Below are 20,972 nucleotides of genomic sequence, written 5' to 3'. Positions count from 1 at the left end.
ATGGCTGGAATTTTACGGTGTGCACGCATGCGCAATTGAGCTACGTAACACGTCATGACGAAACGTTGGTCGGCGACAAACCGCGCTGGTAACAAAACGCAATGTCTTCGGCGAGTGAGTCATGCGTTTAGTTTCATTCTTACTGTCTTTTTGTTTCAAAGCCACAAACAGCTTTATTTTTATAATCATATTAATAATGTTTTTGCCTGTTTTTCTCCTTCCAGGATGAATATTGTTTAAAGTCAGCATGATTCGACAGTAAATGTTTACACGAATACGTTTCATCAGTTTTCAAACCATAAAATGCACATAAGATTAATGAAGCCAGCGTTATCATGAACTGTGTATCTCTCGAATTATAATTTCTGTAGAGTCATCAAAGACATCATTATATCTCTAGTCTTTACAAGTGGCGTTGAATTAGGGTCGTTTGTTGAACATCAAGAGGCTGGCCCTGACTGATGACCCAATTTCCAATCCATCTTCATTTCTGGCATCTCTCCAGAGGCTCTATTTTACTGCTATTCTGAAAGATTGAGTGACGGCTTCAACGCGGAATTATTAAAGTCATTTGAACAAATAAAGCAGAACAAAGAACGAATGGAGCTGTGTTCCACTTTTATCTCATAATCTTCTTGCAAATGTCGGCTTATCGGCGACATTATTACATACATTACTGTCTGTATGAACAAATCGAAACTGGACGTTATTTCGGCTAGATTTGTATCGTGTGAAGTAACTGTTCAAATAGCACTTGCATCACTTTACTACATAATTAAGTGTTTGTTTATATGTGAAGTGTATGAGGTCATAGTTGGTACCATGTGTTACATTTTTATGAGATAGATACTTGCTTACATATTGTTTCATATGTTCTTTGGTAGTTTATATTTGAGAGCCACTTGAGATAATAAAGCATTTGGATTAATTGGCGCTATAGATATTTATGATGTTGCTCGTGAAAAAATTATAACCTTTTTGTGTTTGTGTTTTCTGCCTATATTTCAATGAATGACCATATCTGTTTATCGCAAAATAAACGAACGTAGTAAATAGGTTTCCTTTTAGCTGTTCACAGAGTTTATTTACCACTATATCAAACCTGTCTTATGTCCTTGACTGGTCACACTGGGGATGTTGTTTCTTTGCATAAGAAACTTGAGACATCAAATAGAAAATCATCCTTTTTTACTTGAAACCCATCCGAGCAAAAACAGTTGTACAGGACATGTACCGAGTAAAATAAAAATAATAAGTTCACACTGGACGTTAATATTCAACTCCTGTCATAATTCGTTTAACTGGCTAATGTTGACAGTATAAAACATAGTACCTAGTGTTTTCTTTTGCGTCAGAGGGTCTATGAAATGAAGTAGCTATACGTGACTTAGATCAGCGATTCAATGTATAGATTATACCAATGTCATCGCCACTCAAACTCTGTTCCTAGGTACAGTAAACTGCACATTAGCGGTAACTGTCATGCACCTTAACTCATTAGTAATAAGTACGATTTTCCTATTAAACTATTACCACTGACCTGAAGTTGACTGTACCTATATTGAAGAAAAATGTTTACTCTTTAGTATGCTTGACGCGTCCTTCTGACGTCAATGTATACACATACATATTATGTTAAGCAGGTGCAGCAATATTGTTAGCTTTTATTGCCTGACTTCATATCTTGAAATAGGTAAATATGTTCCTAATATCAAGATTACACACAACACAAGGTTTTATTCAAGGCATTTGTAAATAATATCCTAAATCAGTAGTTTTTGTTTTACTTTTGCTAATGGCTAATGTTGTTTAATGATTTGACAAATAAAAACGAAACTGGTTCTATTAGAGTGTAAATTAATTTAATGATAATAATATTTTGTTTTGGGTTTTGCCTTAATTCACGTGTTTTAAAAACTATTCTTTATTTTTGTGCATTTGCATTCTCGATACATTTACCACTTTTTTTGGTTGACTCAACTCCAATTCTTGGACAGGTGTGCCGACTATGAAACTTCGTATATAATAGGGATAGTGTAGTAGATTTGTCTGGTATAACTAATGGGCTAAGGGCCAGCCCTTGCATCCTTGTTAGCCAACTAGGCCACGTGGCGTGTGAAGTGGAATTAACGTTCATTAAACACAACGGTCGATGACAGTCCCGGAACCTGATATATCTATGTAATATGTAGCTCTGTAGGCGTTTGTAGGATTTTATTAGTAGTAGGAGTGAGGGAAACCGCTAATTAGTTACGGTATTAAGTGGTATAACTTTTATTATGTTCCTAATATGTATAGTCCATAATCCAATGTTAGATTTGGGAATATTTAGCTTTAGGTGTTTTCTTTACTCAATCCTTCTCCGTGTGAGAGGTGGCCTGTGCCCAGTAGTGGGACGATAAAAAGGCTGTACCTAACTGTAACTGTTTCCTTTGAAACCATCAATTAATTGGCAATTGGGAACTTCCATTTTATCAGTTCTGTCAAAACTGTCTATTCTATTCTATTTTTATTTATGGCAATGTCAAAACTGTCGTTTACTGTCAAAACTGTCGTTTACAGTATTTCTATGACCAAAGACAAGTAACTTAAGTTACATAAACAGTGTAAACAAAATTTATTAGCAATTTGATACGTTTCAGATCTGCTTGTTGAAAAGGTTACTGCTAATCTGTAATTTAAGCTCTATCTAAGTAATTCCGCATTTCAACGCTATTTACATCAAAATGATTAATTTATACTTTGTTCTGCACTAGCTAAAGAAAATGTCGTGAACAAACCCGGAAAATATTATAACTAAAAGTTTAAAAACATTATGATGTCATGTAGTTCAAGGCTTAGCGTACGTTGGGAAGGCATTTTATTGCCAACGTATTACGTTGAAAGACTGATTATTATCATTTACGACTAATTAATGCTCTAGAGACTTTGTGTCATTCAGTTTTGAATAGTTCTGGGCAGATATTAATTGCTCTATGAGGTTCACATGCTTAGGTTTGACCATTGACCTGAAAGTGATTTCAGAGCGATATGTCTTCTGTCTTAATAGACATTACTGAAATAAATTCTTAAGATAAGCTTAAAGATCACTAGGTCTGGTAGTGTCTGACCGAAACAATATATTTTGACCTTTGTAAGTGTAGATAAACGTTCGTTTGTGTAATCCTTATCGGTACCTATTATATACCGATGACTTACTTGCTTATATACTTTGTATTTTATAATAAGCATAACTATGTCTGTCAATACATTGTGTAGACAGTGTGTGCTAATATTGTTTCGAATGTAATAATGTGAAAAGATAAGATCAGAATGTTGGTAAATGTCGAGTGAATACGACTTAATTCATGAATATGAATTGTGTTTATTATTTAGATTAATACGAGTATTCTATATTGTATTAGGAAATATAAAAATTAGAGTAGGTATCAATTTGCTATGAATAGGTAGATATAATAGTAGGTATAAAATTATCATTAAAATCGGCAGCTGGAATAATAGCACACTTACATTTACTTACAGCATTATGTTTATCTTTGAGAGTCCGTAGCACTTGCTCGACTGCCAATCGAATACTCATCATCATTAAAATAATTTAATTTGTTCCTTAAGTGCGCAAAGACCAATTTAAATCCTCTACTCAAAGCAGTAGGGTTATTGTGCTCATAATGTGCTCTGCTCCGATACTCGGCGTGCTTCGGTAGCATTAACGATTGCTTAAGGTTATGCGCCGGCGCTTAAAGCCGTCTGTAAAAAGATCCAACTGAGCTCGCACCTCTTTGGAACCACTTCGTAATAAGACCCGCTACTGTCATTGTTGAAATTCGAATATGGAATGGTTGGCACAAACCTTGAGTTGTTTACGTATCAAAGTTAATTGTAGGTTTCTTAATTAACGAATTTAATGAGATGACACTGCGTGACTTTAGTAACTAATTTTGTGTTCATGACGCTTTACTCGGCCTGTTAGAAGAAAAACAAGTTCCATCTTGAAATCCTACAAAAGTCATAAATTAAACTGCCAACAAAAGATAATTTTGTACCGCAGTTTCGACTTCCTGAGCTTTATATTCAGTTTTAACTTAACACAGTGGTAAAATTATTCTCGAGACCGGTTAAACCATCAGATCACAGTTGCACGGTTCAAGGGCAGGCACATCCATATACAGAACGTGAAAACGGAAACTTATACATTAAATTCTATAATTAGCCTTCGAGTACTTGAAGGAGGTACCTACTTACTGCCCTTGAGTTAAGCCTTTTGTCTGAAGTATGTGTATTTAAAGGTAGTCGGAAATCGCAAGGGGCCATTGTTGTATTCACTTTTATTGGTTGACGTCTGCAGCTTCCTATGAAACTGCATGCCTTCTGATTGTTAACTTATAATCAACTGACGTGCCATACCTAGTATTAGGTTAGTACCCAACACAATACTCTACGAATAATACAGGCATTCCTCACATTGACTTTTACATGATTAATGATTTTATTGGTCCCGAGTGTACTCGGGCAAATATCAAAAGCCTAATAAGCAGTGCAGAACAAAAGGGTAGCTGTTAGTTGACATTTAAATTGGCAGACTATCATCGTATGTTCGTATAACCAGAACATGTAATGCAACAAACGTTTTGCCGACCAAATGTTCAAAGTCGTACCAAACGTAGAAAGTAAACTGGCAGCAGTGTGTGTAGAAAGTCTAGCAGTCAATAATTAAAATATTAATTTATTTGGAACATGTTCAGTAAGTCATCAAGTGAAATGAAGAGTTGTACATCAATCCTTCAATAATAAGACTAGCTTTAATTTACAATTGGGTATCACAATTGTGTGACAAAACAATGTGATGTGATTTCACCGTTTTGGATAAACGAAAACCATCTCAAAAGAGGTCAATGTATATTGTTCAATTGTCAAATCAAAAAAGTGACAATAATAAACCCTTACAAAAGGTAGAGCTAAAAAGAACAATTAATTATATTAGTTTCCATCATCATATCAAGTGAAAGACGTCAGTCACATGATATAGGCCCAAGTAAAAAAATTATGAATCAAACTGTAGTAAATGTGTCATGCAATTCAATGCATTAGCTGAATAAGTACTTAGCAGCAACATAAACCACAAGTAACTTGAAACTTTGGGAATGTGAACGTTAGTATCCATTATTTTACAACGAGTGGATTCGGTTTAACTATGTAAACTAAAGTCATAATTTATAGAACATAATTTAAAGTTAACTATCTGCATGCATGTTCTTAATTTTCCCCGATGTTTTTCCATGTGATGATTTCATATGCACACCTGATGACTCATATAAAATGAGGGGCACGTGCATTCGTTTTTAAAATTGTCTGTGTCGATACAAAAACCCTCTAAAGGTATCGATTTTAAAACCCTATAAAAGCTGTCAAGCCGAGGGGAACCGGTCAACGCCCTCTCCGACGCGCCACAATGCAAAAGTTTGCCAAAACGGGGCGCACGGGCATTCGCGTCCTGTACTTGACGACTCCAGTTTTCAATGTCATTTTATTTAGCTTCCTTAACAGTGAGTCATACTTACCAGTTTTGGTTTTAGAACCGGGTCATGGACTCACGACGGAGGAATGTATGGGACAATAGATTTCGAAATAGCAAGTGTGGTCATCCCACTTTTAAGCTTTTGTTCAAACACTTTCTTGTCTGAACGCTAGATTTTACAGTCATGCCTGACCACATTTTAAACCACTGCTTATGTACTCGAGTCATGTGATACCACGGTGTAATGTCGTCCTAATTTAAATACTGATTGACCGTTTTTATGCTTACAATTCGACCTCGGAATAGTTTACTAAGCCGATGTTGTAATTAAACGACATTCACACATGTTATCTGCGTGCCTTATCAAATGGTTACTAGCCTAATTATTTTGTTTGGATTATTTCAACTTTATAAAGATAAACAGCCGTCTCGTTAGAAATTTATCGTATTTGATTTATTGTGGATTTCGTTAATCGGATTTGGGTATAAGTAACGTTAATCTTGTCGTTTTGGAAAATTTAAATTAATTAACTACAGTATTTTTTTTTTATAAAACTCATGTTTTAATGGTAAGTAATTGCAAATCAGTAAAAACTAATCAAACACAAAGATTTGCATAAACGAGCTGTCTCCGGTATCCGTGGGGAAAATCAATAAGCTTTGCCATCAATCGACGCGGTCAGACACACGTCATTGCAGAATGCATAAGCGATCTTTGTCTCTGGTACCTTTGTATAACATAATGCACTTGACAAGCGCTGCAAGTTGATGGCGCTAACAGTTATGACGCAGAGACGTATCGATTGAACTCACCGTCCAGCATGCAGCGCCGAGATGTAACATCATCCTCGTCAAAGTCCTCCACACCCGACGTCTTTTCTTTGGCCACTTCCATGATTAATCACCCACTTGCACTCTCAACACTGTTTACATCACGCAAAGCCTGGGTGCACAATATTTATCACAGTACGATGCCATTACGAATTCGCGAGTTTCACCAGCTGATCGCGGGGATGTGAGGCGTCGCGTGGAGTCGCGCGGAAGCGCCTTATCTCGATAGCCGTAAGCAAATAACTGGTTGTAATCGACCAGTCGACCGCCGTACATCGGCCGTTCAATGTCAGTATCGAATGGACAATCAATTATGCGACAGTGTCGCGTAAAGAGGAGTCGTGTGTCGCAAGTTGGCTGGCCGTCGTCTGGTGTAGGGTCGCACATGCGTAGTGCGGGGGTGCGGCGCAGGGCGCATGCGCGGCGGTGTGGTGGTATCGACGAGCTATGGCAACGCAGGGATATGGCGACGGCGGGACGCCATGCCTGCGACTGACCGGCGCGCTACGCTCCCTCTCGAACGGAATTTAATTAAGCTATTTGCTTGCAGCATCGATGCAAACGCACTCAAGGTCTTCAACTTTGTTGTCATCTTATTTCCAGCGACAATTAAGTTTTAAAATTCATACTGTTGATATTGAACTTTAAAAAAAATAACGGAAGTTCATGTCATTTGCATATGTTACATATCTAAGTAGGAAATCTTAAGCGAGTTAAATTAATCTTTTTGATCAGTTTTTTGATAAGGTTGAAAATATCAGTAGAAAAGATGTCATTAAGTTTTACATAAATGAAAAATATTGTAGCTAAGTGGTTTGCTCTTTTAATCTGGTTTTTCCCATTATGCCAAATGTATTATGTATTATTTATATTTTTTATTCATTTCACAAAACAAATAATTACCCACATACAACAAAAAAATAAATCTAAGCTTTATACGAGTTAACGCCTGCCATGCTATGAAATTGCAATGAACCGAGGGATTTTATTGCTCGCTAAAGTTTGCCAGGCGTTTAAGAATCGATTTGAGTACAACCACTACAACATTCAAATCCGTGATATATGAATAAAAATAACATTTACCGGTTGAATTTCTAAATTATTATGGCCATTAATAAAAATATAAAAAATCGTTGTCTTTTGTTAAAAAACACGTGTTCGACAGATGATTAATCGTATTGACATTGTAAAAACTTGTTAAACGGTCAAAATAACAAATCCTATAGTTTCTGATGACATCATTCTTGCCTGGCCGAAGTTCAACAGCCTGTCCGGTTGATTTAATATGATCATCGCGAAAATTATCAATGATGCAAGTGTCAGTAAACATTGATATTCCTTGACTTGAACTGTACATTGACGTGCGAGTCAGTTGCTCATAAACTAAGTTCAGGCGCTAAAAATAATGTATTCAAGTGCGTGGTCAATGATAGTGTAGGAGTAATGATAGTTCCTGCATTGAGTGCGGGATTGTTCCAAAGAGTTACCGTGGCCGTGGCCCTGGTAGACAATGGGATTCAGTCCGCTCCAGAAGGAGAATAGATGGGTTTTAGTCAGTACCTAAAATCTGACACTCTCTCACACTGCACCCTCAGCGGGAAGGTTCATTAAATGATTTTACACAAAATAATAATACAGTAGCAATGATTATCTGTCTATTTTATTTATGTCAAGAAATAATCTTTCATTTACTTCACATAGAAGCTGCGCATCTTATCGCGAATCAATAACTACGTAAGTAGGTGGAGATATACTTTCGCTTGCTGGGATGTCTGACATAGTTAGGTGGGTCGGACTTGCAGCCCCAATATGATAAATTATGCTCGGATATCGGGCATGTTTCCAAGTCGACTTACGTTGGTATATTTTGTAATCATTGATCTTTTCAGCATCTGTATATGGATATTGGAGCGTGCGAGAACTATCGAGATGGTTGGGATAAAATTTGGTTAGAGGCTTCTTATTTGGGTGAGGGAAGAAGTTTCCTTAGATTTCGGATTTAACAGCGAGTGTGAGAGAGTTATAGCTGTAAGTATGATTTTCTTACTTAATAGTGGGATATTTCATGTACTCCCAGAAGTAACCTAAAAAGTTAAAAAATCAAGTAAAAGTATCGTTAATAATTACAGGAATCGAGTGCAATGATAGTGATGTAAACACTCAACAAATGAGGCAGCTGATTGAAAACGATCGAGATAATAATGGCTCGTTTAGCTCGCGTTCATTATGAAGCCACTTTAGACTTAATAGAGTAACTAGATACCGACTGAAATACGAGTAAACGTAAGATACAGATACTGTAAGTGTTTTTGTCACTGTTTTCCTGCTTCAAACAGAATATAAAAAGCAAAAAATCAAAGCACTATTTGCTTTACATTTTTAAAATTGAATTTTAAATAACGCCCGTCGCGGTTCATAAAGAAAATTCAATGATAGCTAATTATAGTTCACTTCCGATACTGCATGCCTAAGATGCAATGAATGAAAAATTTCAATAAAAAATTACGACCAAAATTAAATAAGGGTTGCGCAACCAATTTGATAGCACACGACTATAAAATTAATTGCACGAAAGTGTGCAAAACGATTCGGAACCACCTACAACAAAGCTCCATTCACACTGAACAATGAATGGTTACATTATTTTACGGGCGAAAGCACTTGCGCAAGACCATGTAAACGACGATTAAAATAATTAATGGTTAAACCTAATGAATTACATCATAGAACCTCCTTTGATCGGCCGTAACAATGCTGCTTAGTTGATCGCATTATTATATTGACAATTAACGAATTGTTATTGGTGCCTTTCGGAATTCGGTGATAGATATCAATGAAAGTGTTCGATGATTAATCTGTAGCACGTGACATTTACGATTGATTATAGCAACAAGAACTTGTGCCAATTTTCGTGCAGCATTAGATCCGGGATTGTGCTACGGCGTAGCGCGTAGACTTTGCGTAGGCAACAGAAAATCAATCGCTCATAATAATCACGGATCATTAACTATTGCGTAGCTAGAATTGATTGAGCGTCTTATTTGTTCCAAATTATACCTATTTGGTATATATTTCGTCTTAAGTATGACACCGGTCATTAGTTGCATATATTTTTCATGTTAGGTTGGTAATACTTGACATTAATACCAGATTATAAACTTCGCCTTCAAAAAACTGCTCACAATCATCATGACCAGCATATATCATGAATGCAGTTGAGAAGGAACGTATCAGTATAATCAATGCAAGCCCCAAGCTTCGCGAACCATTGCATTACACAGCGGATAGTCTGAAGATGGAATCTCTATAGTTAATGGTGATGATGGTGTTCAAGTAGCAAACATTCGCAAGCCAGTACAATCATATACAAAAGTGTTAAACGAACCTAAATTATACTTGCGTGTCGAAGATGCCAATTCTAACTAAGTGTACCTAATAATATGCTTTCGCGTGATATTACTAAAGAATGTTAAGTTTGCGTAAATGGATGATATAGTACTACTAAAAATCGACCTTGTAAAATATTTCATTCAGTAAATTAGTACGTTGATAAAGTCGTGCGTGTTTTGTTTTACTCGTTTCGGTATTTATGAGCTTCCACGATAGTTTGGACACACCCTATTGGTGTGTAGTTTTGGTACGTTCATTCTAGTATGGTATATAATGTAATTACACATACATATATTACATAGTAAAATAATGTAATTGTAATTTAAATGTTTACTTAAATATTTCAATGAATTGTACTTCGGAGTACCTGTACATGTATTTATATGAATTTCGTTACACATGTTATAAATAAACGAATTATTTTCCCGTGGTTTTACCCGCACCCCGTGGTAACTACTGCTTGTACCCGGTAAAATATGCATTTTAAACAAAACCTTGCCACAAGCGTCTCGTCAAGAAAATCACAGTTCACTTTTGCGTGTGACAGTACCTAGTACAACAGTGTGCAACAGTGTTATCGTGAAATCTGAATAATAAGTAGGTATGTTCTGTTAGATAACAATACACAACATGGCGACGGCTGCTATACGCATTCGTCCATTCATTTGTTGAGCTCGTAATTAACACCTTTGGCTTAATTACGTAATTTATGGACGAAACGCCCAAATGGGTTTGTTGGACTGAAAATAATTATCTGCAGGAATTTTGAGTTTAAAAACATAAAAGCATTGATTTTGGTATTATTTCCATGTAAATTGTTTTAACTTCTACATTGGCAATAAGCTCTCCGATCCAACAGTTTAACTTATTTAATCCACAGAGCCTCAGTTTCATTAAAAACCTGACAAATATGAATAAGCTTAATAAATAGCCATTAATTAAAAATTTAACGCAAAGCCTCAAGAAATTTTAATAAACTGTCAGAGCCAGACTTTGAATAATTACGACTTAAAAAAATATTTAAAGATTTGTTTTTAAATTACTATAAATTCAATATTAATTCTTGCGTCAAGCTTATTGACAGGTGCTTAAAGCTTAAAGAGATTAATTAACTGTTACTTCACTTACTTAATGTAATTTTTATGTTACGTTACAAATCGTTACACATGTGTTCTACATTTCTGTTCTTGGTGGATCAGCCAAATATAGCCTATACATTTAAGTTAAAAAGTAATATTATAAATGCCAAAGTAACTCTTATGGTCTTTTACGCTTTCGCGGCAAATGTTCTCAACCGATTTTAATAGCATTTGGAATACAGAATGATAGTCTGGAGCTTGAAAAAGGGCTTTGCTACTTTTTATCTGTGTGCAGGAGGATTTCCTCAGGACATAGTAAGAGCTGTGGGGAACAGCTAGTCCTTGATATCATCAAAAATAAATTATAATTCATGACTATACAAAATACGAGAACACAAACAAACCAATTTCCATTGTAAAGTTGCAACAACTGGTAGTTATAGGCCATGGAATAAGATAAGCTTTTTCATCATTCTTTGCATAATTACCTGTGCTGTAAATACAGGACTGTAGATACTATAATGTGGGAACATCGTGAGCTATATGCCACACATACAAAGCTAATGATAGTACTGCCTTTTGCGATGTATAGATTCAGAATAATTATTTACGCAATGTTATATTGACATGTTATACTTACTTGTCTAGTCCAACTATAAGTCTAATTTTTAAAAGGCTCACATTTTTTTTGGTCAAGATTTGTTTTACCTAGTTTTACTGCTCACTCCGAGACCTCGAAATGTTTTCTTTGAGAAAAGAGCCATTCATTAAGAACTTCATTTCTTTGAGAAAACATTTCGACGTCTCGAAGTGAGGAGTAAATTAGGTAAAACAAATCTTGACCAAAAAAAATATAAATGTCCACATGCATCGCTCCCGATTGATAAATATTAAGAATGTGCGGAAAAGATGAAGCTTGGATCAGCATCATATAATTAGGATTGAATTAGCTAAATAAGCGATAAGAAAATTAAAATTAGACTTGACCTATCAAAATTAGACATTGTACAATATTGCTCTAATACTGCCTTACTTCTTTAGATAGCAGCCAATACCGCTAGATCCTTATATTTTTTCTATGTATCGCATACCACTCGTGACTTGGTAACCCAGCTCACGCGCAGCATGCTTCAACAACATATTAAGATTTCAGATAATATGCGGTTGTTGATTGCTATATATTTTTTCACCCGTCGCGTGCCTACTTGAGCTACTAGAAATTGTTATTGTCATACTTCATTTTCTCAAGCCATAAAATAAGAATTGTTTTAGTGAATAAACGAGTTATAAATTCATTTGTTTAGTTTTTCAATGTCATTGAGATTAGGTGTTTTTTGTACACCTTTTTTATTTGTGATGGTGTCATTTTTTTAGTACCTAATTAATTATGTTGTGTATAATTTTGATATTAATAATCGTGATATTAATAATCGTGATACATAAGGTATTATTGTCCTTTAATTTATTTAGTTGGCAAAAAATTGACGCTATTCATTTTTGTTATTTAACAATCTCTACCATCACATACTTTCAGGTAATACGCAATATTTATGACATCATAAACTGATCATAATAAAATTATACTGATATTATCACGATCTCCGATAATTGCTAGTTTGCTGTCAAAATATCATTTTACGTTCAACGTTAGCCGAAAGCGATTCCTGCTACAGAATGTAATTGAAGCTTTCCTAACTATCAACGGGCTTTTACTGCCTTAATAAATTTATTATCGCAGTTAAAACAATAAGATAAAGTCACGCACATATTTCCTAGGTTTTGTTCGCCGGGTTCCTAGGATATCTAGAAACTTGTCACCTCGCTAGCATTTCGAGTATTTCCGGAGAAACTTAGTGGACTTTACGTTACTTAATTACGTCATTACGATGTCTACTATGGGCTTATAATTTGTAAGTAGGTATATAAATAAATACATTTTATGTCTTTTAATGCATGGTTATTGTAAGTATATTCTTTTAATATCAAAAAAGTTTTAATTGCCGACGGGATTTAAGTAAGTGCACTGTGTGCTTGCTAAACTGTAAACTACTCTACTCAAAATCAGATACCAACGACTAATTATAACAGTTAATATCGCAATTAATCGAATTACATAATAGCTATAACGCAAAAAAAAAACAAAAAGATGTCAAGCGTGTCACGCGTCTAAAGAGTGCACACAATTAATAAAGAACAATAGCGAAGGTTTTATACATAATTGATGAATGAAACTTTTTACATAGTACTCATCAATCAACTTGCAATAAGGTCAAGTAATCAGTCACAAAGTTTTATATAATCGTACTTATAAGAGTCGGTTGGTAAATGACAGGAAATTATTTGCATGTACATTAATAATAATCGACTACAGATTACTAATATTATGCATATATCTGGTGGAATTTGTCGTATCTATATAACAAGCGGATGTTGTAGGATTTTTGTTTATTGACTCCTACTTTTAATCGGTAGCTGCTTATATTTGGTTCATTAAGATAACGTAATAGGAAGTACCTTTTTGTGTAGGTTGTGAGGTTGTATATTAATAATTAATTAAAAATCATTTCATTTTCTTCTTGCGCTGTTCCCTATTTGATATGAGGACGGCGAAATATATTTTCCGTTGCGATTCCTGTTAGTCTTCAAACTAGACTACATTACCCTTATTCGAGTCTTATCTCAGAAGATCCCTCCAGTTTTTATGGGGTAATATCTATGTCACGCGTTGACATACATTCTTACTGTACCTTTTCGAAAGCTTAGTCGGCTTTAGGCGATTATCACACTGCCCCGCATGATGCAGCGTAGTGCGTGGATGCGTTTTTTTCCGTTGTATGGAAATATCTCCGTTTGTATGGAAAACACGCATAGTCCAACACACTGAAGATGCATCTACGCGCGTTCATGCGGATCACGCACATACATGCGGAGAAACACGCACCCCCGCGCGTAGGTGCGGGGCGAAACGCAAGGTATGGCACACTGATCCCGAAGTGACGCGCGTGATTTTGAATGGGCGTGACGTGTATATTTGAAAATGGAAGCCGCCGTGCGTGAATTTACAAAACGCACCTACGCGCGTGAGTGCGTGAAAAACCCGCACGATGATGCAGATCTGCACTCCCGCAGGAACGCGCGTAGGTGCGTCGACACGCAAGATGCAGCGTGATGCGGGGCAGTGTGAAGATCACCTTACTTAAAAAGCTCACCATACAAATTTTAAGTGAGCTACGGGTGTAGATGATTTCCGTTTACTTCGCGTTATGTAATGCGTTTACCGTTATCCAGTAATGTTATTACTTAGAAGACACCGGCGACTCAAACTAACCGACATATTTCCAAGAACACTCAGGAAAGCTGTCAAGAAACGAGCAGCAAAGTTTTTGCAAGCGCTTCAAAAACATTTACGTTTATTTTCCGCCACGGTAGATTAAAAGCAAAGACTTTTCGTAAGGTAAGCACTCGTAATAAAATGTTCTTATCCGTGTGTCAATTCTGTTTTGCCAAAAATCATTTTTTTAATTACAGTTGTAAACAAAAAAAAAACTCTCTCTCCAGACTCATGGGAACGTAATGCAGATCCAAAGACAATTTTTCCGATACAGGAATGACCTCAAACCTTTCAGCACACAATTATGTAGGTATTCGTGTAATGTCGACGTGTTTGCGACTGCTACAAACGAGGTCGCCTATGCAGTAAAACAGAATTAGTTTGTAAGTAGGAGTGAGCCATAAAATAAGTAATGAAGTGAAATTCCTAATAAGTACACAGCCATCATGTTTTCACAGCAAAATTGTTACATGTACAAGATAATAACAGATTCGAGCTAACAGATTGAAATTGATTGCCCCGCGTTTAACGGTGTTAAGATTTATTAAATGTATGGAAAGTGTGAAAATATTGATAGCACGGAAATGTTTTAAAATGTGAAGAAAATCAGTGTATAAATGTCTGATATGGCATAATTTTGATGGGGCGTGCGATGAAGGCGCTTAGGCCGTCTCGCGTGGATATAAGAAAATGCGTATCGAGAGATAAGTGTGCAACTCTTCATTACGTCTATGCGGAGACGTAATGAAGAGTTGCACTGAACTTTTTAGCAAAAAAGGGCATTGAACAGGCAATCGCCAGCCTTTATATGGATTTCTACCTATTCATATTTTAAGTAAATGACAGAAAAAATACCTTGTCTAACATTGTTGCAGAGAGCACATATTTTTCGTAATTAGTCAAAAACCAAGTCGGAATAAACAATAGGCACAATATAACAACCATATACAAAATATAGAAGCGATACTTAACAGGATTTTTCCTCCCATTTTCCTTACATAACTAGGGCAGAACAGAACTGTTAATAAGTTAAACAGTAAATGCATGGGCACGACCCAACGCGCCAGTATGTTAATACTACGTAGTGATGCAACTATGTTTATGCAGGCCCCTACTCAAGTGATGGCCCCACTAGTTATCGATGAAGCACGTAAGTGATATGGAGTATCTTCGTAATAATGTCACTTCCCTCTACATAGTTATTTATTTTGTGTAAGTGTGTGTGTAAAGCTTTCATGAAACGTCGTTCAATAACTTCGCATAAAGTTGGTACTAGTAGAATATATTTAGTGGGTTTGTCTACTGGTTTAAATATTGCTTTACTACAAAAGGATATTAACATTATTTAGAAAGTTGGAGGTTTCCATCTGCCTAGCCTTTTCCCAACTATGTTAGGTTTCCAAATTATTCAAATTAACATCATTGTTCGTGTTGCCATCCGAAACGAGGGTCATGCAAATGCGTACCATACTTTCCAATAAGCATTGCCTGTGTTTTAAAAACACTTATCCACTAAAATTAATCATTCGTAAAGTAAAATATTACATAGCTTTAAGCTATTTGCAACTGTCTATCAAAAATCATTACCAAACATTTCGATGGAAATTAAATCATCATCGCAATTACTATAACGTAAGTATCCGAGTACTTAATATAATCTTCTTTCCGAAGATTGTTAACTCGTGTATTACAAAACGAAAACAAGTTACATAAAGAAAGTGATTTAAACGTCATACAGATAAGCCTACCAGAGGCTATGGTGATTAAATGTTGGACATTTGTCTCCATTATCAAAGCCCAAATCTGAATACCATAAGAAATCACCAGGAGGCAAGGCAATTAGAGTACAGCCTACCTCAATCTGTCAAATTCCTTCAATAGAGTTTCAACCTTATCACCATAATGGAAGGTTGATATTCGATTGGTGAAATTTGACAGATTCGGGTAGGTTGACCTGCCGGCTGTACACCTACTCTCGATTATATGCACACGTAACTAAATCGATTATTCGTGACTCAATAACTTTTGTTTGTTTAAGTCATTCTATTAAATGGGTTTTTGTATAGCAAATTGTATAAATTATGTCATGTTATTTGCTGGCTGCTCATATTATGGTTATTATGGGCGAAATGGTTTTATGAAAATTGCTCACATACGATTTTGTTATTGCAGTTAATGGTGTCTGCTTTCCAATGATTGTACCTATATTCCATAATTTCAGGTTCTGCACATATGTACATACATACAGACATAGCTAAGACATAGCTAAACGAAACTTAAGTTATTTGAAACTACTCTCGTAAGCTATAATTCCGATATGAAATGTTTTAAGTATTTGTTTGATGTTTAATTAATTAAAAGCATCATTTATAATTTTTTAATTATTTCTAATACAAGTGTCTAGTTTCTAAAATATTATGGTAGACAATATATAAATCCTTTAAGATAGCGAAATAGTCGCAACCAGAAACACAATACTTGATGGAGTTACGGCAGCGCTTTTAGTCGTAAGTAACTTTACGATAATTTCAATCTTCATTATTAGCTGTTATTATACCATTCACTAAAACCATAACACATACACACAATCAACAGTTAAACGTACTACAATAAATCGATAACACAATGACCGCGCACGAGCTAAATCGATTTAAATGGCAAACGATTAATCAGGTTGCATACTAAGGCGAGCATCCGATTAATATGAATATCGATCGCACTCGCTTGCAATAAATAATCGATTACGTAAACTGTGTCACTTGTCGTGGCCGGCGCACCGTGATATAACGGACACAACCCATGAAAAGTAACTGGCAGTTAATTTAACAGGAAACGTAATTGGATACAGGCATGTGGTTAAATGCCGCAGTTAAAATACATCTGCTGTTGTGTGGATGAAAGGTTTCGGGCGGACAATCTGATGAGCCCTGTATGTATTTGTGTTGTTGAGGTATAGTCAACAACAAGAGTCAGTAAACACAATAAAAATGCAAAAAACTGAACTCGTACTTGCACAAGTAGGCCTTACTACGGTAAGTCACGATTACAAAAAAATGTGTGAACATTAGGATAATACAACTTTTGCATTTGAGTGTTGAGGCATTTTGTAACTTTGCTTGTGTCGATGGACTTTTGTTGCTGACTGTATTGTAAACAGTTTCCATTGAAGCCTTTGTGCCTACTTCTTTAAAATAAATGTAGTATTTTTTTTTATAATATTTTACGGAGCTACATTACTAAATGGCTAATTGCCCAATTTGAAATTACGAGAGTAATAAAATAGCAGATGAAAATAAAAAGCAAAGTCTACATTGGGTACATAATTACAATTAAAGATGTACACGGGTATCGTATTTGTTCTTGATTACGAATTTGATTATGTCGGAAGTTAATTACGGATTTAGTATTCAAAAAGAGAAAGTCCGACGCATCTTCTGAACTATTGGTTTAATTTTAATAATTGATTCATATCGATCGATTTTTGAATATCGATTTAAGTATATGTACGTTATAAAGTCAGCATAAACTGAGTGCAAATGAAGTTAATTCGTTTGCAAAAACAAGCAGGTACCTCAGTATTTTATGTTTATTTCAGTGAAGAACACAAGGTTAAAGTTTAAGAGCGTCATTAACATAAGCACTTACGGAGACAGGATTTTACCAAGAAACCTAGAATCCGACTTAAAATACAATGAACTCTGGACGATTCTTCCATCTTTGAGGCCAAACTTATTAATTTAAAATGCATTAATATTACCAGAATTTCAGCACACATATGCTGAACAAAAACTAGTAAATTGATTTGGAGAAATTGCTGTTTTATTGTCGGTTCGTTCCTTACTTAATGAAGTGTGGCAGGACTTTTTGCGAACACTTTAAACTTATGTAATTAACCCGGTTTCATTTGCCATATTCAATTTCAATTATACTCTCGCGGAAGTTGCATGCGACGATTTGTAATCATAGGTAACAGTTCTTTCGTTGTATCATGTAAATAAGTATAATATGTTCCGATTGGCTGTACATATTATGTTACTAGGTTTCATGAATCAGTCGCATTATTTGACAAGTTGACATATATAGAAGTTAGCGCAGTCTTTTTGCTTCTCAATCAATTTTTATGTAGCATGGAGCTTAATTACTTCGAGTAGACTCTTTGTCACATATCTCTGCATTCAGAGGTGATTCAAAGAAACTACATCGTTCGGTGACCACCCATGTAATGTCATTTCAATGCGTTCGTACAATAGCGTGACAAAGTCTGTTCTATTGACAACTGCTTGAATGGACCTCTTTCAGTGAAGAGAGGAAAGTTGACAAGTGTTCACATTTCCCATTGTAAAACACCATAGGCTTCATAAGCTAATGGGGTCAAGGGGAAAATATGCAGTGTTTGGAAAACGTTCACATGGCGGTGTCAATATAAAATTTATGAGTAGCTTTTTAATTCTAATGACGCTTGCAAGCTTAGAAATAGCTAGTCAAAATTTCCCCAGATCTCCATGGCTTTGAAAGGCTTGCCGCGATTTATTTTATTTCAAGCTTTAAGGCTTTACTATAATTCTGTATAATTTAAGGGCTTGATAACTACACCATGATAATCCGAATGTAATAAAGCTACCTATTATGAAATGAACGTGAATTACGAAAATAGTAAAAGCTTTCATTTCAACTCTAAAGTTTATCGTTTCATTTTCATGATCGTTGCTGACCCTAGGATTTGATTACTATCATAAAATGAATGCATAATAACAGCGGCTTTATCACAGAAACACAATTTTAATAATGATTCCTTGTCTTAGGAGGGGTAGATATAAACAAAATGATAAGGAAATAAACCTGTCTGTAGTTTAATTATTAATTAGAGTGAAACCCAGCGTTGTGCCATAAATCTTAAAAGGTATTAACTATAACAAGCTTAGAAATCTGCAAACGGAGAATACCATTGTGATATTGGATATTACGTTCTAATATAATACTTAGTTTATTCAATAAACATTCCGTAATAAGTGCTATGCGGTATTTATTAAAAGCTCGCTAGATATGCAAACTGCTTATTGCATATAAAATGCTAGTCTTAAAAGTCGGAAAAGGCATGGGGCATTCTTGATCCTGGCAGGTTATTATTGTCATAAAACAAATAGGTTTCATAACTTGTCTGGTATTGGCTGTAGATGAGTTTCCATTTGGTTATGCATGAATTTGATTATGAATAGGTTCTGATAATGATTATACCTAGTATCTCTATACCTTTGTTACAGTCTTTTTACTAAGGATATCTGAAATGTTGATCAAAGTACATACAATAGTCAATGAGTGACTAAATGGAACTTTCCACCTGTGATTGAGAAAAAATACAGTTTCACAAGACAAATTCACACGGAATGAATCAAGGATGGAGGGCATAATGTACTTGTTTATTATGTTGTCGAGAAAAAATCTCATAACAGCATCTGGTAAGGCCCTTGTATGGGAGTGGAACTTTTTGCGTAATGGACCTGTCGCGAATGGAGAAATATGTCTCTCTATTGAAGCATTTATAAAATCTTTTAGCTATAGTTTTTGTCGGTTGAATGACACCAATTACTGTATTGCATTATTATTTTTATCCGGTATACTTATTATTGAAATTATTAACGTTACGCAGATAATACAAATATGAAACGTGTAGGAAATTGGTTACGCATATATTTCCTGTAAATCGGATGAGGGGAAATTGTCTACTGTAAATAGTTTCCATCAGCCATTAACATAATACCTACTTACGTAGGTAAGTAGTACTCTTGAAGTTAAAATCATGAAGTGTCAGATCATAACTGAGTTCGCAGGAGTTCACGCCGTCTTTTATGTTTCGACCCAGATTTTAGCCAGTTCAATTACAACTTTTACAGTATTTTCGCCAAGGAAGGTACTGTAATATCCTCTCAAAAATGTCCGTACTTTCACGGAAATTTCTACAGCTTGGCGCTCTGTACACTTTACCATATCTCATTCTGTGCACGGTGCACCATATCTCAAGTGATATTCGCACATCAGGTTTTCATCAAAGTAATGGTCGTTTTATTAAGCAAAGAAACTGAAAGTAGATGGACATGAAAAGCAAAACAAGTTATAGCATTAAAATCTAAAGTTCACTATCAAGGAAATTTACATTCTAATGTAAGAACCTTTGTGCAATGGCAGTAGGTGTTGACAACCTGCACATTTCGTTTTAAATAATGGAAAATTAGAAACACCGACAACAGCATTAAACGTTAAGTTTATTTACATTATTGTCTTGTCAAAAAGCTGGTTTGTTAGAAATACACATCGGGCTAACGTCTTATGTATCCACAGACAATTTCCCGCTATGTGCTATCAACACTAAAACATCCAGACATTACACAATACAAGTTCAAACTAAGCTACGTCCAGCATTCATAGCAATTCCAACGACTAAACAAGACGGAAGGTGGTGCAAGTCTCACAGTCGGACCACTGATAAGCTGTACGTGATCACCCGAAGCCCAGGAAGGAAAGCAACCAGGGCAAAAACTAGGAAATTGATTCGCGATCGTGCAATGAATCAGCTGAGGGCACCGCGCTTGAACCCTGCTGATAAGGAGTTTAATAACCGCTTTACAGGCTCTCGATGTAATTGTATTTATGTAATTCCATTTTTGAAATTACTATTTGCTGGCTGAGAAAACAATAAGGTCTGTTTCTTTTTGTTTTTTTTTTTCATAATAGGTCATTTAAAGTGGTGTTTCCAAAAAGGTGGAGGTTTTACTACACGTGCCTAAAGATAAATGCATGCGTACCTAAAAGCCGCATAGGATAGGGTTAA

General features: G+C 35.5%; 1 protein-coding gene across 2 annotated transcripts in view; it reads right to left on the bottom strand.

Moving 5' to 3' along the window:
• Positions 1–20,972, bottom strand: part of LOC110371499 (uncharacterized) — a 75,108-nt gene that overhangs the window by 16,961 nt on the left and 37,175 nt on the right. The window contains exon 1 of one of the 2 annotated variants that reach the window (XM_021327802.3): positions 6,329–6,855. The exons of the other annotated variant lie outside the window; for it this stretch is intronic. Coding sequence (XP_021183477.3) covers positions 6,329–6,410 — 82 coding nt within the window. The 5' untranslated portion in view covers positions 6,411–6,855. Of the gene's footprint in view, positions 1–6,328; positions 6,856–20,972 lie in introns of those variants that run through there. 2 annotated transcript variants of the gene reach the window in all.

This window comes from Helicoverpa armigera, chromosome 9 (assembly GCF_030705265.1).
Source record: "Helicoverpa armigera isolate CAAS_96S chromosome 9, ASM3070526v1, whole genome shotgun sequence".
NCBI classification, from domain to species: domain Eukaryota; kingdom Metazoa; phylum Arthropoda; class Insecta; order Lepidoptera; family Noctuidae; genus Helicoverpa; species Helicoverpa armigera.
The sequence above is the reverse complement of the archived record's forward strand: the minus strand, read 5'-3'. Positions and strand labels throughout refer to the sequence as shown.